Source organism: Motacilla alba, chromosome 5 (assembly GCF_015832195.1).
Source record: "Motacilla alba alba isolate MOTALB_02 chromosome 5, Motacilla_alba_V1.0_pri, whole genome shotgun sequence".
In the NCBI taxonomy this organism is placed as follows: domain Eukaryota; kingdom Metazoa; phylum Chordata; class Aves; order Passeriformes; family Motacillidae; genus Motacilla; species Motacilla alba.
The window spans coordinates 56,577,431-56,600,467 of NC_052020.1; the positions used below are offsets into that span (position 1 = coordinate 56,577,431).

Sequence of the window (23,037 nt, forward strand, 5' to 3'; positions counted from 1 at the left end):
CAGCGGAGTTTCTGTAGGTTTACACATCTGTAGGAGATTAAAATTTGAATCTTGCATCCCATTTTGTGACACTGTAATGATACACATGAAAAATCACCACGCTATTCATAAAACATTGACCTTTCCAAGTAGCAGTTATAGCTAAAAACATGGTGATTCCTGTAAAATTAAATTAGACCAAACACAGGCATATGAAGACAAGGTTGGAAATTAAGTCATTCCATTTCCCAGGGAATATCTAATGCACAAGGACTACAGTGACTGAATTCTCAGCTACACAAAAAAAATTTACACTGCCTGATAACTTAAAAGGCACCAACATACAATTACCTTTATTATGAGGAATCTGCAGATGCTTGCAGATTAATAGGTCAGCTGACATTCTTTTGATGTCTCTCAATGGTGACAGACTATATCTCATGTAATTATGAGCAAGCAGGGTCGGCCAGCAAGCTCCATAGTTCAGCACAACATTCCCAATTATCTACACATGGCACAGACGATATCACAAGAAATTGAACAGTTTCTATAATCAACAACTTGAAAGATGTAGATGGTTTGGATGATTTGTAATTTGATACAACGCCTGAGCCCTTCACCTCTAGGTCACTGGTTCACTTGAGGGTCAAGTGAATTCCAACTGAACGCCGTTATCACCGGGAGGTCGCTTGCTGATCCCCATCCTGAGTGGATGCTGGGCTCATGCCCATGGCCTTAGAGCTACTGAACAGTGCCAGCACAGAGCACTCCAAGCCTCCAAGAGCTCTGTCACGTGCCCACAAGAGCAGCAGAGAAATTTGTGCTGCCATTGATAAATCCTCCAGAAGAAACAACCGCGCAGTGACCGTGCTGCGTCACAGCCCAAAGGGAAGGAGGGTCTTGTGCAAACACCAGCGTGGCACTTGGGAGGTTTTGGTTCGGTTCTCTCTTCCCAGGCTTTTAGGCAACCAGGGCCAAGCTAAGCCTGGGCACAGGCACCACCGCCAAGTAATTTGTACCAGTGAGGCTGCTAGAGGGAACAGAAGGAAGCAGCATGAAGGCTGTTGTTACTCCTCAGGGTAACACACGCCTCAGTTTGGAGAACATCATATCCCTTCTTCCATCCTCCCCCACAGGTAACATGGCAAAAAAGAGCACTTAGGAGGGCTCTAGGCAAACCAAACCAAACCAAAAGTAGCCCAGGCTGGCAAAGCATGTGAGAGTAGTGAAGGAAACATCAAGGAGTCAATGCCAGGAGCAAACGGAGATGAGAAGAAACAGGAAGGTCCTAAATGGTAGAGCTGTGGGATGCAGCTCAGTTCTACAAACCCAGCTCACTGCTGCCAAGGGAGGCATTCCTGCTGTTATGCCCCTCTCCCCAAGCACAGGCCTCACTCTTTCCTCTGCTCTGATTCCAGAACTCCCTCAGATACTCTGCAGTGTCAACAGAAATCCTCCAGTAACCTGAACTGGCTCAACACAGGGGTCAGGCAAGTGCCAGAGAGGGTACCAGGGAAGTTATAAAAGGGTACAAATGGGAACAAGAATACTGTCTTATCCAGGAGACCACAATCATCTTACTCTTATTATAAATACTCAATTTCCTCAAACTGCAACAAAAAAGGGCTCAGCAAGATACAGTTCAAGAACTTCCTAACCTTAAAAAAAAAAAAAAGGCTGTATTTATTTTTCCCATTTTCCAAATAACAAGCAGTACCAAAAACAATGACATTTCAATTCAGGCTGGCTCCTGAACCAGCTGAACTCTTCCAGCCCCACCAGAGGGAAGATCTAAGGCGGCTGAGCTTGTGCTTCAAGAATTTCAGAATCAACACCTAAGCTGAATTTTCAAACTTTGCTACTGTTCTTGGGCAGACCACTGGGCCTCTGTACTGGAGGTCTCCCACTGGCAAGAACCAGAAAGAGAAATAAAGGTTCCCTTCTCCTACACACCACCTGCTGTATCTCCATGCTATAGCTTCAGGCAATCTTCTCCCTGAGGTCTTCATCTCATGCCAGCTGGGACCTCTGGGCACTGCCATAACCCAAACAAACCATTCAAAGTTCAGCTCCTTGGTTTTTGGAAGCAAGCTACCCATCCCAAATTTTTGGGTTTTTTTTTTTCCTCTCCAAAAGGCATAACATTTTCCTATTTCATATTATGACAAACACACACTTTTTGGTAGTGGCAACCTCTCGTTAGCAAAACATTATTTTAGTATAAATCTTCAGTATTTTAATGGTGATCTGACATCCAAATTTCCAGCCTACAGTTGCCCACTGACAAGAAGTTTTAATATTTGAGTATTAGGGCAGAGAAGAAGTACCATGTGAAAATGCTGGCACACAATCAGCCCAGGGCTCTGCAGTGACAGCAGCTGCATGGGAATGTCAGCACTTCCTACAACTTCAATCCACACAGCAGCTCTCTAAACTCTTCAGTGACGACACAAGAAAGAAATAGCTCATGAGCCATGCTGTGCTAGCAGGATGCCCAGATGCCACCTTCAGGTGCATGAGGAGATGCCAAATTGCCTTCAGGCTTCTGAACATCATGAATATTTCTCTAAAAATAAATCCAGCCATAAGCTGATGATCTCTGTTCTGCTGTTATTGCTGCTTAAAACCTTCAGGGTTTGTTTTTTTGCTTCTTTCTCAGTTATCTTTAATAGGTTCAACTGGTCACCATTTGGTCTGTAAAACAAGAAGCTTAAGATTTAAAACTCATACTGGGGAAAAGCAGGCATGTTTTAAACACTTGCAGATGCCTACCTTTATTGAGAACTGCTTACAAAAACGGGTGTATTTTGGTACTCCACAGGAAGTAATATTTCTATCTAAAAAAATCTATTTTTGCATCAATGTTTGGGAAATTTTCAGCAGCCACCTGCAGTCACCCTAAAAGCCCACTGCTCTGCTCACGGTGGAAGTGTTTATCCCCCCTTGTTTTCCTGCTGTGGCTGGAACCAAGCCACGGCCACAACCCTCTCAGCAGTCAGATATGCTCACACCACGCTGACTCTGCTCTGTCCATCTTATCCTGCTTTGTCACTCAAGGATATTGTAGGACACCAGCAACCAGAGATTCGGACTTCCAGCCCCCTCAAAGGCCAGAGGAAATTTGTCCCAGGGAACATAGATCCATAGCCATTGATGAGAAACATAGTGCTGGTCCTAAGCATCTCCTCCTCAACACTGACCTGCCCACATTTCAAGAGTGAAAACACTCAAGACATTTTGTTGCAAGAGTGGAACCAGTGTAAAATAGTTCCCAAAAGTGTAAAAGAAATTAAAACAATTGAAAGTGTAACAGTGTAACCTGGATCTGCCCACATCAATTTCAGTGTCAACAGCTGCCCTTTGGTACTGAAAACAGCATCTTCCCTCCTACAATAAACACCTACCAGCAAAACAAGCTGCTCTTTGACACTGCATGGTTACCAGTGGCCAGCCAGCCAGCCAAAACGTCTTTCAACATATTTTCTAATAAATTTTTCATGAGCTTCAAACGTCTTTTCATCAATATTTATAGAATACAAATTCTTGCCATTGTATCCTCACAATATAGCTGACAAGTCTGTTTTGCAAGGGGCACTAGGGCACAAAAAATAATTAAGATATTATTTCCCTCTCTTGTCCCTTGTCCCCTCCACAAGTTACTTGGCATTTAAAAGCCAACAACTATAAAACCAAAGAACACAGTTGCTAACACTCAACATATGAACTTTAGCATAGCTAGGACTATGCAGCACTTTTTTTTAATTTGCCCTCCTTCGAGTTTTGCCAGAAATTTATTTTAAATGTACTTCATAACTTTAAAAAATGATAGAACTAGAAGAACTAGAAAGAGTTAAAAATCCCAACTCATATGCTACACCTACCCTGAAAAAATATTGGTGTAGATGTGAATATGAGTGGCAAAGCAGATGGCTGGTTTGAAAAGGTTTCAAAGAGAAGACAGACTTATTTTTGTCCATGTTGAAATATAGCATAAGCCGATATAAGAGGCCTGAAGCCCTTCAGGGAAAAGAAACAGAAGCTGTTTTGTATGCAACAATTATTTATCTACTTATCCATCTCACATTGGTTGGTTTATAAAATGACTTGCCTTGAGACATCTGTTAAGTATAACAGGAAGACTATTGTGTTTTTTGTGAAACATTTCATTCTATTTAGGTGAAACTCCCAAGTTCTGAAATTCAGCCTCTACAGGGACTTTCACTGTTTTTCAAAACAACAGTATTCATTATACAATTCTATAACAAATGGAAAAATATTTTCCTAGTTATAAAAAAGAAAATAAGACAAAACATTTAATTAAATGGCACAATAAGTTGTCCAGAGACATGGCCATATGAATGAATATCACTGCACTTCAGGACTAAGTTCCTCAAAATCTCCCTGTTTTAGACTAAGACTGAAAATTACTAGAATTAGTTCATTATAAACAATATTCCTCCCATCAAACAACTCCTAAATTATCATCTTCCTAAAACCCCAGACTGGGAATGGCAGAGTGCCACAGAGGGAGACACAACCTCATCCTCAGTCTGCCTGGGATGTCCCAGGCTACTGTGGCAACTTCCCTTGGTGCTTTTGATGCCTGATCCTGGTACTTTTAAAAGGGGTGCAGTGAGGGGGAGAAAAGAATTTAACAGGTCCCTTCCCACCGACATTTCTGGGATTATAACAAAGTAATTATCACAAACAAAAAAAAACCCAGTTAAGCCAGAAAAAGTCTAGTTAGTCTATCAGTGACTATTTCTGTTTATCTTCAGTGGTCTTTTATTGAGTCAATAACTTTTCCAGAAGAACTGTAAACAGCAATGAATGACTGAAATCACTCAGCCCCACCACTCTAAGAAAGACCATTTTGGCTGGAACAGTGTGATGGTGTGAACTGAAAGAGATCTTTGATAAAGCTGCCCAATTTCCAGTTGTGTTATTGCCTGTGTCAGGACCAGCAACACCATCCTCGAGAACACACACACAGAGGGGGAAAAAACCAAACCACAAAACAATAAACAGCACAACCCACAAGCGATCACAGATAGCAAAACCCTTCCTATCCAAGGATCACTTGTCAGATAAGTGTTTTGAGAGGCAGCCGGTATTGCATAAAGTCCTGGAGGGTCGGGGAGATACAGGAATACACAAATAACAGCAGCCTCCTTTTTAAAAAGCAGCAATTACCCGTAACAATCGTGCTGCGGTAATGCCTGGGGGCCTCGCTCAGGTACCAGGAGAAGGTGCCAGGCACACGCTGGGAGGTGGGTCCTGCTCCAAGAGCTTTCACATAGGGCTTGGAAAAACGGCCAGAGAGATACTCTAGGGAAGAAGAAATACTCGGGGGAAAAAGAAAACTTTGTAGAAAGAGGAAGCAAAATTCACATTGTGTCCAGAGAGTGCAAGTTGTAGCAACACTCAAAGGTTTAACCAGGTCCCTCTTACCATAAGGGCACAGACCTCACTCACTCAGATACATGTTGTCCACACCTTTCCCAAAGGCAAATTTTAACCCTTTCACTTTATTTTTATTCCTAGTGCTAATGACAACAAACTGTGCTTACAACGCTCTCAAATTGTCCAACCGATTTTTCTTCTGGGGAAAACTCGCTTTAAAATGTGGTTTTTATTTAAAGCCTTGTTTAACACATTTTAGCCCAAAGCATTATTCAGGGGCTACACTCTAAACCACTTCAAAAACCTGGTTTTTATAATAGAAATCTTAAAAGGTGACTACCCTAATGTTTGTTTGACCTTCCCACACACACACACTGCTGCTGCACCATCCAACTCTTCTATTTCAATAGAAAAAGTCTGTAGGTAAAAAACAGCTGATATGAAGGGGAAAATATGTTTCAAGTGAGATCAGCAACTGCTCCGTGTCTCATTCCATTGCTAGTTTTGGAGCTGACCTACCTGGAATATTTGGAAACCTATCAGAATCAGGGTCATGTGAAATGCACCTATACGGGATGTTTACATTTTGTCTGTGCTAAGCAACTACTTCATTTAAGCTCCTACAACAACCCCAGAAACAAAACCTTCCAGCAAAGAGGGACAAAAAAGGTGAAGCTGCACTTAAACCCTCTCACAGAAAAACTGAAAGTTTGGGGCACGGGGAAAGGGGAAACCTTCCCAACCACCAGTAGCTACTGCAAGTCTGCTCAATGTTGGCTCCACAAGGCAAAGCTGCCCTGCACATCCTTGCTTTTCCATCTTGCAGCCCAGTTTTCCACATGAGCAAGCCAGCAGGGAATTCAGAGACACACAAAAATGAAATAACTCCTCTCAGCAGTAAAGTGTGAAAATATCACACAGAGTCAATGACTTTTAACACACTGTTCAGTCACACCATTCACAACATGCACTGGAAAATGTCACATCAGACAAGTGCCAGGTAGGGAATTCTGCCCAAGACCACAGCAGGGATGGGCTTGGGGACAAATGTGCAATGGGCTTTGTCACCAGGGAGAGCAAACAGGGCTTGAACTCTTGCCTAAAGCGGTGTTGTTGAACATAACCTGTCCTTTGGGATCTGTCTGGAGTTGGGATATCATAACTGAACTCACTGACAGTGAAAATTACGAGTCTTCTGACTGCACCCCTTCCTTCCTCTCATCACCCTGGCTGCCACATGAATGCAGTTGGATTTCCAAGTCCTTTTAGTATTTTAGGTGTTCTTCTCAGGTAACTAACTCCAATTCCTAAAAATTCTATCAAGCTTCTTCACTATGCATTTGCAGGGCCAAAACAATTATTGGCTAAATCACTTTTTTTCATAAGGTTACCAAGACCAGCCAGGTTTCTGCTGCTTCTGAAACCAAGTTCCCAATACAAGATTTGGAACCATTTGCAATGTAACCACCTAATCCCAAGAGCTGTAAAATCTTAACATCCTGCACAAATTCATGAGGTTCACACAATTTCAGGCAAAACTTCAACTCCCTTGTTACAGATGTTGAAAAGTCTTGCAACAGCAGTTAAGTGGGAAATTGTATTTAATGCTACATGAAAAAAAGCAGTTTTGCTTCCCATGAGCACACAGATTCTTCCAGGATCCTCTGGCCATTCTTTCTATTCATTCCTCCTTCCCCCATACCATTCCAAAAAATATACAAACAAAGCTACACCCACATCATCTCCTCCAGTTATCTGGACCATGTGAGTGTGACTGGTGTTTCCCAGCCACACGATTTGGCTTCCCAGCCTCAGCCTCCTGGTGCCAACAAAAACATGATACATTGCTCACAGCATTGAGTGTATTGGATACATTTCTGCAAAACACCACAGTGCAAAAAGGAGCAAGGGCTCCTTGGAGAAAAATGAAGGAAAAGTGTCATCTCCATGGTTTCCTTCCAATCACATTCACTGCCCCTCCTGCATGCTGTAAGTCACCTCTTCTTCCTCCAGGTCAAAAAAAAGAAAAGAAAAGACAACACATCCCTGTTTTTCTAAGCAAAACCCATCACTCCACCATAAATCACAAGTCACCCTAAGAAGAAAATAAACTCTGTTGATAACATTGTCCTTTCTCCAAAGGGCAAAGTTCTGCTTCAGCTAATCCAAAGAGAAAGAAATCAACGTCTGTTCCCAAACCTTCTCCTTCTGCACAGCAACATAAAATGCTACCACGGTGGTATGTAAGGTCATCAGCTTCAAAGCAGCTTCAACTACTGTACTTGCAGAAGCAAAAATGATGAAAGACACCATATGGCTTCTGTCATGGTAGATAAAGCTAATGGAGGGATATAATGAAAATTTCAATTTCTCCTCTCTTTGTTTAATCTTTGCCAGTGCAGCATTGACAGTCCCCTGCAAGCCTTTCTTTTCCAGCTTGCTTCCTCTTTGGATTGTGGTTTTTTTCTCTGGCAGATAAAATGTTTTACTTAACAATGTTCTACAGTTCAGCAAATGCGATTAAAATCCAGAAAAAAAAAAGTAATTGGATAAAAAATCTGATACTATGATAAATCATATTACAGAAACTGAGCTTAGACATTCTCATAGGCAGCTGAGTCAGAAGATAAAAGCCTATGGTCTCATAAGCACAGCACATCAAAAATGCAAGCATTAAGACTTACCAATTTCTTCTATTTCTTCCAAGAAATCATTATATTCATCTAGAGTGGGAAAGTCTTCCTCTCTTTTATTGTATCTTTGAGAGAAGAGAAAAGTATTTATAAAACACAGAAAGATGCAATTTCCATTCAGCAAGGCTTTTGCTGCAAGCTGATTAAGCATTGATCTAGTTGTATCTACTGTGTGCTTTGTGACTCCCAAACTGACCAGAATCTTTAATGGCAGACAGAAGTGCCTGCTCCAAAGGAAAGGAGGAGCCTGGAAGAACTCTGTGCTATCTTTGCCTATTGTTTGCCAATTCCTTTTCCAGGGTTACAGGTAAACATGAGCACAGAGGCCAAAACAGAGTAACTCCCAGCCAGCCTCTTAACAAAGGCAGAGACAACAGTAACACCCACAGAAGAAAAAAAAAAAAAGAAGGAAAAAAAAAAAAAAAGCTTTTCTAGAACAATCAGAAAAGGGAGTTTGGCTTTGTGCCAACAACAGAAAGCATATGTCAGCAGCAAACTGAAAATGCTACACAATTATCTCATTTCATATCAACAGACCATTCCAGCACACATATTCACCTCTTCAGAGCTGGAGAAAGAAAAAAGATGAAGGGACAACTGGCTTGGAACATGGACAGCTTTTGAAAGTCAAGACAGATAGACTTTCTTCCCAAGAAAACATAAAGCTGAGATTCTGTCTGATCTGTGGAGCGTGACACCCAGGAATATAAAAATCTCAAGAAGTGAGTCCATATTCCAATTTGGGGGCATTTTTTCTGCCTCTTAAAAACTAATCTGGCAAACCCCAGTGGGCCAAGAATTTTCCAAGATTTTCTCTTGTAACTAAACTTTATTCCATGTTTAATTGACTTATTCCAGTTTGACTTCTGTTAACTTCAGCAGACTTTAAAATCCAGCACCAAAGTTTTCACTGCTTTCCACATCAGCATCTTGGTATTCAGTGGCACAGTTTTCCCACATCTCAGCAACATCATATGATTCATTTACTATTGTACCAAGTTTTTGATAAAGGCTGACAAGCTTATAATTTACCTTTAAGTTCACTTAGGCACACACAGCTCTCTCTGGGTTGTTATATTTATCAGATTTTCTTCTATTAAAACACCAACTGGCTCCCATATTTTCCTTATAAAATGCTGCTTACTGGCCACAAGGAGCGAGATGCAATCTTAGACCTCATTTATCTCAATTTCAAGAGCTTTCAAATCTGCATGACAGACTGGTAACACCAGGCTTGTGAGGAACCATTTCCACTAACAATTGCTGTGTGAAGCAAAAAACAATGTGAACTCTCTTTTGCCCATTCTGATTTTGAAGGGAACTGGCCTTCAACTCTCAGAACAGGTCCCCAGGGAACAAAACAATCAAGGTCCTGTTTATTGCTCTGCTGCCATGTTGACCCCCTCAATATCTAATCATCTCCATTTTGGAGCCAAGTCTTTGCCAAAGAAGGCCACATAGAAACACTCAACGTTTTCTAATGCTAAGCAGGAATCCCTCAAGGCTAAATTGAGAATTCATCTCTCAATTGTTGCACAAAATCAGATTCTCTGAAATCCCTCCATGATAAATGGAGTCAAGTTTTATGGTTTCCCACTTTAAAAAAGAGAAAAATTTCCTCTGTACTACTGAATAAGTCAATTTTTAAAAATTCTGATGCATGAAATAAATCCACTCTCTGTTCTTTTAAATGGTGACACTCACATTTTCAGCACTTTCTTCCGGATTTCCACTTCCTTGTCGACAGCAGGATCCTCAAAGAGCTGTACCCTGAAGTTGCTCTTCCTCAGGGGGGTGTCACACTCGTGGCAGTTTCCAGCCCCTCTCACAAACAGCAGCTCCACACAGCTCTCACATCTGCGGGAGAAAGGAAGAGGTGCAAAGGCACACAGATGTTAAACAGAACTGAAACACAGGAGTGTATCCCCTTCTTGCTGTTGGCACAGCACATCTGCCCTGATGTCACTCCTTCTGCAGCACCCAGCAGAGGCAGGAGGCCAGGGCTCTCCACCCTGCCTGGGCAGAACATGCTCAGCAGCACAAACACATGGATCTCCCTGCCCAAACATCTCCAGCTCTTTGCTGGGACCAAGCATGAATCCAAACAAAATTATGGGGTCTGGAGCAAGGGGAAGCTGTTACAGACACCAGCAAACCCATTCTACATGGACCAGACTGCAAGATCCTTATTTACTCTAAGCATGACCTCATTGCACAAAAACCCTGTTTATTTTCTTGATGCTGCAGTGCAAGGAGAACTCAATCCAAGCATGGACACAAATCTTGCCTGCAGACTTCCAAGCATCTGCCAGTCCTATCACAGAGGAACTGCTACAACAAACCTGAGTTAAAATCCAGCCCAGCAAAGCTAAAAGAATCAAAACCATTTCAGTCAGCAACCAGCTGACTGTGCCTTCAGCTGACTTATGCTGCTCTCCTGTGCCTTCTGGTAATACTTTTTAAATTGCATATAAAATAAACTTTACACAGAGGCTGCACAGAAATAAAACAAAAATACCTTTCTGGTTTTATTTCTTTTGACCTAATGGGGACTTCAGATTTTAACACGATACTTGCTGACCAGTCAGTTGATATTTAATAAAGGAAGAACACGTAACAAGAAAGCTGATTTTAAGAAAAAAGTACTTGGGTAGTAATAATGTGCAAATTTCTAGTGGAGGACAACACCTGCTGCAGTCATTTCCTACTGCTGGGGAGGCAAAGGGGAGCCTATTTATAGCTTTGCTATATTGAAGCCAAAACAGTTGTACATTAAGGGCTAAGCCATGTTTTACCTTCACAAACCCAGCACAAAAGCTAAACAAGTTAAGAGAAACAACACTGACATGGTTGAGAAAGACCTTAAACAAAACTTTCACACTGCTGACCTATCCCCAACTAAACTGGTTCCAGTCCTTACAGAGGCAGAGATGAGGAGAGCCAACCAGTTTTACCCAGCTTCTGTTTTCAAGATTAGAAAGTGCAAAACAAACACAATTGTATCTCACAATTTAAAAAAAAAAAAAAAAAAAAAAAAAGGCAATTTTTTTGTTGTTGCTAACACAGAGAACTACAGCTTCAGCCTGCATCTTGCAGCAGCTGCCAATGTTAAAGAGCAAACCTGGAATTTACTTGGGCATTTTCCTGCTCTAGAGTTCTTTTAGTTAGAAAACAAAGTGTATTTATAAATACAAATTATCTGGGTAGGGAACGATTAAACTTCATTAGCACACTAAGCCTGCAATTTAGAAGCTGCTGGAACAAGGACTCAATAAAATAATGAGAAATTAATATGATGTACATAATGAAAGCAATTTATGTCCCCACTACAGGAGGAGCAAGAGTAAATGCAAGAGAACAGGCAAGGCAGGGAAAGGGATTTCTCCTTCCTTCCCGAACCTGTCTGTGCATGCAGGAGCCCAACACAAGGACAGCTTCACTGTCTCTATTCTGTCAGCCCTTGCTGTTTGTGTCTCTCAACACAGCACCCAAAGCACAGAAAAGTCCCTGCCTCCTTTTTCCTAAGTGACAGAATAGGGAGTAAAGAGACAGAACTCAGCAGACAGATCCAAGTGCAGGTGTTTGCATTGTTTTTTTATCACAGTATTGCCTAAGGACCAACAGAACAGGGGCTCCATGTGCAGGATATTACTCACAGACAGTAGCACCTGAAACTACTTCACTCCCCCCTTCCCTAAATCAAAGACACTTCAAGTTTGCACAGGACTTAACTGTGGAAAAAATCCCTCCTTGGAAAAGCACTTCATACAAGTGCTTCAATGCCTTCCCCAGCCGAAAGCACGGTTTCTAAGGCTGCAAAATAGCTTTCCATACATAAAGAGATGAGTCAACACCTCACTATGGGAATCCCACATCAGGTGATTGCATTCTCACTCACTCATGCACATCCACCCTTATATTTATTTGGAGATAATTCCTTCTGAATTCAACGAGGGCTGTATGGGACAAGTGAAGGGCAGAGCTGGACTCAGTCCATATCCTGCCTCCTCTCCCATCTCCAGACAGAATTAATACACACAAATCCCAAGCTTCCTTCCCAGCAGATTTGTCATCCTTGCCCCCACAAGCAGCCACTCTGTCACCAATGGCAATGTTGGGTCACACATTCCCAGCTGATTCTTGAGAAAGGGAAAAAAGCCATTTCCCCAACCCTGCTCCAAGGAATTCCTTTTGGTTTCATTGCAGACCACTAATATCAGAGCATGTGTCATCACCATGAAGGCACATTGTTATAAAGGTGGGTTTAATGAATTCTTTCACATCTTCAAATAAAGATTTCAAAATGTGAGTTGAGAAAAAATTTTGAGAAAAAATTATCTTGCACTGTAAAATTTAAAAATATTCTTTTTTTTTTTACTTGGATTATTTAGCTAGCTAGTTATTAAAGATGTGTAGCAATTTCTGTGACTTCACAAAGGCACCCAACTCATTCAATAGCACAGAGGGACACCCCAACACCGCTGGTATTAGCTGGTACTAGAGAGCTCCTCATGGCACAAAAACCACCTCATTTCAGGAGATCCATTTCTTTCCAAGTCCAACTGCTCCCCACTGGCCTTACTGTAAGGACAGTTGACTGTGGAAGCAGGACACCATTCTGCACATCTTTCACTGGCCAACACACTACATCTGGCTTTCTCCAAATGAGCAAAGCACCAAAGCATCTCCCTAAGCCACCTTCAAATCAGGGCCAAAACAGATGGCCCTGTTTTCTTAAATCAGGTGCCTTAAATAGGCAATTTTGCATTTGCATGTGCATTATGTATGCAGATATGCTACATATATAGACTAATAATGATAAATATTTCTATTTTAAAAAATCACATCCATACTGAGCTTCAATACTGATCTTGTCTGAAGACTACAGCTTCACATGAGAGCTAAACAAACAGTGTGATGCTGCTGCTTCTCCTCTTCACTGGTTCACACCAAGGCTGCACAGCCTCTGCAATCTGTATTTACTTCACACACTCACCAAACCATTTCCTTTTGGATATGAGTTTGCATCTTGAGAACATGTGATCAGGATGAAGATATCAACAGAAAATGCCCAAGGAGTTACAGATGGACATACAACAGGGACAACTACCACTAATGCCAACCAGGAACAATGAAGTCTCCTGGTCTTTGACACCAATAAACATTAGAATGCTTATTTTCATTTCTTGGACAGTGGTTTTATCTGTTGTTCTTCTCTTTAATCCCCATGAAATATTAAACAAAAGGCCCAGCCTCTGAGCAGTCTAGAACACCATATTTTTGGGGGAAGCAAACAATAAGGCATCTCAATGGTTTGGCACCATCAATGCACAAACAGCACTACTGGCCCTCATGTCCAAGGACTTCAGGATCACACTAAAAATGCTTTTGGTACTTTGCAGAAAACAAGCAGAGGTTCCTCCCCAGAAAGCTGTTAAGATATTTATCAACTAAATTACACTGACTGGGAACTGAGGGTTTGTTTTGGACAGAGTGTCTTCAAAGGGTACAGGAGTTGTGCCCAATCCTGCATCCCTCACACATGCACGCATTCGCTTCACGCAGGGATGATGGCAGACAAGGAATCAGCCCTCTGGGACACTGAGGGATGAAAATGGCTCACAATATCAGCATAGCTTGATGGTGCTGCTCACTTTTTTAGCTTGGCTGGCAAGGGAGCAAACAAAACAGATTAAAGGAGCAGCTATTTTCACAAGCAGGAACACAAGATATTCTCTCAGAATTTTAGATTCTGCTGAGCATTACAAAAATTTGCAGAACTTTAGATAAGCAGCCATTAATCATTTCAGTAAAAAAAAAACTTTATGGCTTTTGCTGTTGACTAGGAGTATTACAGAACGAGTTACTACCCTTCTTTACAAAGCTTATTTTTAGTAGCTAGACTTATTAAACAGTATTAAATACTTAGAATTTCTAAGCCCCTCTTTCTTCAGCTTTTATAATCAGGTGTTTCTGTTATTTAAAGTAACAAAACAACGATCCTCTCTACTATGGAAGAAACAGTTTCGATTAAAATATAATAATATAGTCTTCAATACATAGCCAAGACTTGAACCACAAACAACAGGAGTGGAAAGAATCAGCAAAAATGATGTTTCCACTTGTTCCTCAATTTTGATGTCAGAGGGAAATTAACTTATAGAAGTGGAATGACTTGATTTATGGGAAGGGAATATTAAAAAACTGAAAACACACACATGAGAAAGCTTACAGAATGACATCTAGCTTTTTAAACCAAAGATGCTTCTAGAAACATTTCTGGGCTTCTTGCTTAGCTTGGATTAGACAATTTGATATTCTCAAGCAGTGATTCTTGAACTGAGACAAGAACAGCCCAATCTGGGGGGAGCAGCTGTCAAACCTGTTTATTTCACAACCTTCAGTACATTTAACAAGTCACAGTGGTTTCTGCTATGTGGCCAAGAGCTCATCAACGATTTGCACTTGGCCACTGCAGCTTCATTTTCTGGGCTGATGGACTCACAGACACAGCCTAGAAAGCAGGTTCTTCCTGGAGTCTGCAGCAACCACGACCTCTGAGATCCAAAAGAGTCAAAAGAACCCAGCTAAAGCCATTTTTTGCCATGCTCCAGGATAGGGAGCAAAAGCAGAGGAAAGAGAAGTGCGACTCCAGTGACACCAAGCACTTCTGAGAGCCTTGGAATAAAGGAGCTTATGAGATCAGTAGGGAATTAGGGATAAAAATCAGTCTTTTCCTTTTCACACCTCAGCTTCAGGAATCCATAAATCCTTATTCAAGTACTTGCAGTAGCTGCTGCCTACGTTTTTTGGGCCATCTCTTCCCTGACTGCCAAGTACAAGAGGGAGAAGGAAGAATCCTGTCCAGATTCTGTTAAGTTCTATCAGCGGGGATTTTGCTGTCCTTACCTTGTGAGGAGACAACTTCAGAATGCTCTCAAAACCTTATTTGGCCAAAAACCCCACACAATAGGCCTTGTCTTCAGCTAGTAAATAAACAGGTCTCACAGGCAGCCCACGTGCCATGCAGAAACTACTGCTCATCGGGGCAACAGGACACAGCTTTCAGGCAGGAACCACAATTCTATCAGATTCAGATGGGAAGGGCTCAATTCAGATGAGAATTGTGAGGTTTTAAACACTGCTGATAAGCTATCTGCAGTCATCTGCAGCTCCCTTCTCTTCAGCCCAGTCACACGCATTGTGACACAAAATCTCAGAGATTGCTTTGCTAACATTTCATTTTTTTCAAATCAGGACTCCAGAGAGCTGATCTGAGCTCCCTCCTTCAAGCAACAAAGCAAAAGCAAAAAGAGACTCTGGTGCTCTGCCTGTATCTGTGTTATGTCAATACCCAGCATCATCTGCCAAGCTTCTGAGAACACAATCCTCCTTCTAGACTGTTTATATCTTTTGGGAAAAGGATGCACGCACACCACTTCTGTTTCATTTTTGTTTTGTCAGACAAGTTCTGCTCCATATTGCAGAAAAGAGGAGGTTAAATGAGCCCAGACATCTCAAAAACTTAGAGGAGACATCCAGGCACAGCTAACCTTATTTTCCTAACTCCCATGTACATACTCTGCTATACAGACCAGTTCCTCTCAGCTGCACCAGAAATAAAGCAGACCAGGTAGTGGCTGAACAACAGCCTTGACTGACTGGTATTTCAAAAGGAAAAAAAAAAAAAAAAGACATACTGAGTCAATTAATAATAAACATTTCCACCACCCATCATGTTTCAACATCTCTACTACAAAACCATTTCAAGGGGCTTGAACCTGACAAGAGAATTTGCAGCAAGATAAAACTTAAATCACTTTTATCCAGTACAGATGAGCTTTTCTTTTTTCCTTAGAGAAAAAAAAAAAATAGAGATGCTTTTGTTATTAACTCTCAATAGTATAGAAAAAATGTTTCTATGGGTATTTAAACAAAAATGGTTCTTTCTGACACAGTGCTGCTTAGTCAATTAAGGACACAATGACAAAAACGTGTCTTACAGCATCATTCTGCCAGTTTGGTCAAACAACAGGCCAGTACTTGACAGGCCAATTCTTGACACTTCAAGAGCAGCTGTGTGGCATTGAGAAATAAATGCTTTCACAATGACTAGGCACACCAAAACCGACCCAGATTTTACTCAGTGTACCAGAACAACTACTCCAAATCCATTATGGTCTACTGGGCAAACACATGCACTAAAACAATAATTCAACTGTGTCAATAACCTTTGCTATTATGCTTTATTCTCCTTCAGTGAGAACTTTGCAAGTTTTCAGAGTTCTCAGCAAAGATCAAATTAAATAGTTTATCAGGATCAACAGCTGCCCACAGCACACCTGAACTTAAGCCACAATTACGAAATCTTCCAAGTCTGTCCAAATTGCCAAGACTGCATTTTTCTAGACACAATCCAACTCAACATCACCCATTGTCTCACAAGACAAACACACTCGTCATTAACAAGTGTGAGATCTCACACCAGACTCCACATGAGAAATGCTCCCTTCTCCCTCCTTATCCATTTCTTACCTCATGAGAAAGTCCTGCACCATGGTGTGGCTGAGCTGCCCCCAGAGCTGACAGGTCCCACTGTACCAAGTACCCTGAGCATTCTCTTACTCCATCACACCAAACACCTACATAAGCCAGAAATCACAGGGAAAACAACTAAAACATAGACAACAAAAAATAAACACTTGGGGGTCCCACAACAGTCACAAGTCTTTTACTGAAACAAGACTTCTACCTTCTGTCCTGTGTTTTCAACACATTTTAACAGTGTAACAACAGCATGTGGGAACGAGACAAGGAAATGTGGCTTTATGGTAAAAGGGGAAAAACATTAAAAGGTATTTGTGGCATGATGGGATATCCTGACCACATTACTGAGGGCTTGTCACGAGACACTCCCATATTTCATGTCTAATCTCAGAGTAAGAAGATAAAATTGATAAGACACATCTGTCAGAGAGCCAGGCATACAACCAAGGTCTTCCAAAATACAACAGTGGTTTGGGGTCTCAATGGGAAACATGTAAGGCTTTGAAAGTCTCTCAAAAATCAAAATCTTGACCCATCTTTCACAAAGATACTGTTGAGTGATCAAAAAATGTTGGCTCATCTCTCCTGGGTATTGGGAGGAACCAAGCCAAATTCCTGCCAAGAGCAGAGACTTGTGTTTGACTCGAAGCATGAAAAGTACACAGTCCAGCTTCCTCAAGCTATTCAAATACAGAGACAGTGTGGGTGTATGTACACACAATTAAAAACAACTGAAAAACAGCCTGGTGGAGCAGTGACTGCATCACCCATGTCCTGGATAGCTCTGAAACCTCTGTCAGTGCTCAAAAAACTAAGTTTAACAAAGTGATGTTCTCCCTATCACTAAACTTTCTTGGTTTGAAGTGACTAAAAGAACAAGTTGCCATGACCAAGTGGGAGCTCCTGCATAAATCTTGGTTTATGATACAATAAAATCAAGTGTTTCTTTTTATTTAACTACAAATGAAGGGCCAAACTCAAAGGTTAAGACATCATCTGCTATTCTGACAAGCAACACAAGTCCCAGCAACCCTGAGTATATATATTCAGCTTGGGAACAGCAGAAGTGTATTCCCACATGTTAAGTCAGCACCAACACCAGAGAAGCTGCTGTAACCTGCACTGCTGTGCACTGTCCTCTCCCACAGGCCAGGATAACATTTGTGCAGCCACACAGTTATTTTTGGGGTTATTTTTCAGCCAGATAAACTCTCCCATTGAGTGCATCACACAGGTAGGTTACAGTTTGAACAAGATCCCTGAACTGAGATCCCAGGGATTTTCACTGGATGGGAGGGCATAAAAAGCTGTTCTTCTCTCTGTTTATTAGAATTTCTCCTTCCCTCCTCCAAAGCTTTTGGAGCATACTCAGCTAGTTTATCTTGATCCAAAAGTATAAGGAGAGAATAAAAGACCCAAAAAGTGTCCATCATTATTTCAGGGTACCCTACAAGGTGCTTGATCAACACCTCTAAAAAGCTGAGTCAGTGAACAGTTAAAACACAAGCAGTGCAATAATACAAAGGGTAGCAAATGGGGGGTAAACAATATTTTTTAGAATTGCTAAAAATAAGACAGCCAAAAGACCATGACAAATTATTTCAGAATACTTTACACAAAGTACACAAGATTACTTTACAGACAAGCCCTTCCACAAGAGAAACAGAAGGCAGCACAACTGAAAAAAATTAATTCATGCATTTGAAACAAAGTCACAGAGGCACTGGGAGCTCGTCACTTAAAAAGCATCAAGCAAAGAAAATGACAGCCCTATACCAATTAAACAGCACCTCGTGATCCCCCTGCCATGTGGGGCAGTCAGGAACAGGCACATGGAACCCAAGGCTGCAGCAGAAGAGCTGCTGGTGTTTGAAAGTCACCAGCAGGATGTGGGGTTTAACCTGAAGTGACCAGTGTGGTTCTGGTCAATCACACTCAAAATAGATGAGCTCATCCTATAAATGCACAAAAAGGCAACTAGATAACCACAAGATTAGAAAGATTGGCTTTTCAGGAAAAAACAGCAGAAAAAGCTACTGAACTACAAGAAGTCCAACCAATAGGGTAGAGCTTCATACTGGAAATTGTATTTCTCATCAGTCACAACAGCAGGGGTATGGAGTCAGAATCAACAGTAATAACAGGATCAAAAATTAGTTTTAAAAAATTGGCATTACTTAGTTTTAAAAAAGTTTTGTAAGTTAACAAGAGGAGGATTTGATGACCTGATAGTCTTCAACAGGTAACCAGATTTGGTACAGAAGATGTCTCCAGTCATTCATATCTACGGTCCTGGTTATGTGCTCTAATGACTGAAGTCCTGAAACAATAACAGCTTAGGAAGGAAAATAAAGGAGAGAGAAAAGCTAAAACTATGTGCATCTTAGAACATCTGGGCTATGCTTCCTTTAATTTTTTTTTTCTGTATTTAATTGTCTGCTCCTTCTGCTCATAACAGTAATCGCTCTCAGCCATCAGTCTAAAGCAGTCTTCCCAAATTCAACAGAGATTAATATTTTTCTATAAAAAAGCAAGCAAATTACCTTATCTGACATAACCCATAATACATATATGTCAGAGACCCAATTCACTTCCCTTGGATCCACTTGGACCAATTTTTTTACATGGTGGAAAGAGAAAAGGTAAGATCACACCATTCTGCTTGTCCTTAACAGCCAACACAACACACAGAAGAAACTGGAGTAAAAATCCCCAGCTTGTCCTACTTCAGACAGAACATGCAATTTGTTATGGAGATATATTCTACTGGCATGCAAAAAAATCCTTTCTGCAGCAAAAGGTGGTGGCCGTGACTCAACAAATCATCCTTCCCTCCTCTCCAGTCCAGTACAGCCTCAGGGAACTTAGTGCTTTTCAAGGCTGCTGCCTTTTCAGTGACACCAAACGCACCAGCAGCCTTTGAATGCTATGAGGAGTCAGTAGTATTTTTGTTGTTGAGATCACATGGGTTTTCTGGACTAATGTAGGTAATTTTACATCATATCACAATTCCCTACTGAATTTCAGTTGATCAGGACGTTATTTCTTCTCTGCCCTAAAGCACCTTTGGAATGACTTGCTAAATCTCTGTTGGCTTTGCTATTGCAATTTGAATAGCTGGGCATCAGGGAAGGAAGAATGATCTCTATGAACTCCTTCAACACCTCACAGAGCAGAGCCCAAATTATTCTGAACATTAAGTTGCAGAAAAACAAAAGATGCAACTCAGTAACACTTTACTGCCATCCTTCATCCCAATTCAGACTCAATCCTTCAAGAAATAAGCCTAGGCAAGTGTGTTTTAAAAAGAAATGTTTTGGCAAATCTACTTTCTTTTTTAACCTTAAGTTAAAGGAGATGCAAAGAACGAACCCAAAACCAAGTAAAGCATTTCCTATTGCAATGGGTGTCTCATTCAGGAGTGGCTGTGCTACCTGGTGCCTGAAGCTCATTTACACCACATCACCTCCCAGCACCTTAGATCCACTGCTGATCTTTAGCATCACAGGCACCTTCTGTGCCTGCACTCCCTGAAACTGCACCACTGACACAAACAACTGCCCCAAATTACAGATGTAGCTTTCATTTCTGTAGCCCAATAGATTTTTATTGCACTTCCCTTAAATGCTTCTTTCTCTCCCTAATCTTAATTTTCCCCATTCTAAGTGCAAGAACAATATTCATTAGAAAAACCCCACGGCAGCAATTCCATTTCCCCGCCTCCCTGGTCTCATTTGGGAATCTCCCACTTCCTACCAATTTTTAAGGGTCATTCCTCACTTCATTTTCACATAATCCCCAAACAACCATTATCACATCTTTTCTCAGCATGAGATAAAATATAGACTGTGCTTCATAAACAGTGGAGACCTTAAGATTACATTCTTGGTGGGACACAGCATGATAAATATTTCAGGGATGTCTTGAAATACCCTACAATATGCAACACGTGCCCAGTGAAACAAACCTCAAATAAAAAAACAAGTATATTTTGACTTATTAGAAACCAAAAAAAAAGGAAGAAGGAAAAACACACCAAAACCTTCCCCCATCCCACCCTGGCCATTGAGCAGGTCAGGTTTCAATTTCCTTTCTAAGGGTGGCAGAAATCCTGACATACTTAAAGCATGGGAGGGAACTTGTTGGGTTTTTTTTCATTTTAAATTTAATCATACCAAAAAATGCTTTTTCCTCAAGCTGAAAAATAAATGGCAGCTACTATTCTAGTGCATTATACCACTTGGTGAACATCATGCCAACTTTTTGAAGATAAACTGTAAGGTCATATTCAATGCAGCTACTTTTAGGTATTAAAAATAAGGAGAGTGTGTCAGGCCTTCATTAGCTGTGCTGGCATCTCAATCATTTCCTACAGATTGTGGGGAATAAAAACCCTGCCCTACTCCAGGGAAGCTGGAGGGAGCTTCACAGGTTATCAAACACAAAGGAGAAAGTGAGCAAACACATCACTCACCATTGCAAAGACATAACACGAGCTGTTCTCTCAGAGCTGCAGCACATATTTCAATAAAGAATATTATCACAATAAAAATCTGTGATGCAAATTTATTCTTTCAGTGTTTGTTAGTTGGAAAAGCAACGAGGAGAATCAGTTGGAGGGAGCAAGAAGCGAGACAACTCGTATTAACAGAGGATCAAAAAAGATAAAAGCAACAAAGTTTTAACAAAATACATTCTGTTCTTGTTAGTATTTCTCTCAGTACCCACTCTGCCACAAACCACACAAAGCAGAACACCCCAGTGAAGTTACTCAGCAGAGGATGCAGATGCTGGGACGAGAGGGAGAAGGACACACAGCTGCCTCCCCACACTGGTGAGATGATCACGATCAAATTGTTGTCAAATGATTTGAAGTCAGATAAATATCCACAAATCTGTTCTTCATTATGTGAAGTTCCTCCCACGTACAGCAAATTCAGAGTACAGATCGTTGGGATTTTGTGTGTGCCTTGTTTTTATGTGTGGAAATAGCCTAGAAGGGTATTTTTGGATGCCTGTTTTAGCATAAACTCCACCTGCCACCCTCTGTGGGACTGGTCTAACTCACTCATTTTGCAGAGTATTTTTGTTCATTCATATCTCTGTGCAATGTTAATGGAAAAGACAAGAATTCTCCATTTCCATTCAGTACTTCAGCTGTAAATACCACACAGACAACCAACCCCACCATTATCCATGGCTACATCCATATTGCTTTGTGCCACCCGAGCCCACAACTCCCCCTGATTAACTAAAGAGCCACTGACAACAAGCAAGGGAAAGGAAATCTGGCCCAAGATTCAGATGATCAGTTCCAGACAATATTTGAGCTGATCTGTTTTATCCAAACATCAGCTGAGGAACACTCTACAATGCTGCATGTTCTCTCATAATAAACCACGCTGCTCCATAATTACACAGGATCTGTGCACATATTCAAAGGCAGCATTTATTTAGGCTCATAACTGTATTAAATGCCATGAGTAAAGAACATTGTTCCTGGCCTGAGAAAGTGTGTAAAGTACTTTCCCTATCCATATAAATCACACACAATAAATGCTTGATATTATCTAGTGCCACTAAAGCAGTCAAATTAAAACAAATCAGGGGAGAACACCCCTGAGCACACAACTCTAGAAGTTGGAAATACAGGATTTCATGCTTTTTATATGCTCATAGTCTCAATCAAATTGTAAGCTGTACACAATAATGAAAAGGATTTTTTCACCACCACCCACTCTAAATATAAAAATTAAAAATCAATACATCTATTTCACACGTGATTTTTTGATTCTACAGACCCTTCCAGAACACCATAGCCACTAGCAAAATCCATGATGACCAACATCTGGGAGATCCAGTGAAGACACAAAATAAAGCAAGGGATGAGTTTTTCAGAAAGTAATGACCCCTCCAATTTCTGACACTTCGGGCTGCCCACGTAACACTGCCCACCTCTAACTTTCTTGACCAAAGCAAGCTGCACGTGTACAAAATATTTAATTCTCTCTACCCAAAAATGACTCTCTAAGAGGATACCAAACTGAAAATCTACTCTCATCATTTTAGGATGCTATTTTATATCCCTGATGTTTATAACACATTATTGTTAATTTCTCTAAAGCTCTCAGATTCCCGTGAACTTCAGCTACTTCCTTAACTTTCCATTTTAAAGGGCAATTCATGCCGCTTCCACCCCCTAAAACCACATGCAACATTTTGGAGAGATGTGTAAGGCATTCCATAGTTTACCAGCATTTTCTCCAAGAAACATTAGGATGTTACAGAAAAAGTGATCACCTTCCCTATTCTCACAAAGCCCATAAGCCAAGTTTACTAGTAAAAATAAAACAAAAGGGATCCAAAGATAAGGAAAAGATGGATTGCTTGTAGATACTGAAGATTGCACCCTGGC

General features: G+C 41.0%; 1 protein-coding gene across 2 annotated transcripts in view; it reads right to left on the reverse strand.

Moving 5' to 3' along the window:
* MNAT1 (MNAT1 component of CDK activating kinase) overlaps nt 1-23,037 on the reverse strand; it is a 118,792-nt gene that overhangs the window by 74,542 nt on the left and 21,213 nt on the right. For both annotated transcript variants that reach the window (XM_038136946.1, XM_038136945.1), the window contains 2 exons: nt 9,780-9,932; nt 8,067-8,140 (listed from right to left, as the gene is read on the reverse strand). In XM_038136946.1, coding sequence (XP_037992874.1) covers nt 8,067-8,140; nt 9,780-9,932 — 227 coding nt within the window. The remainder of the gene's footprint in view (nt 1-8,066; nt 8,141-9,779; nt 9,933-23,037) is intronic.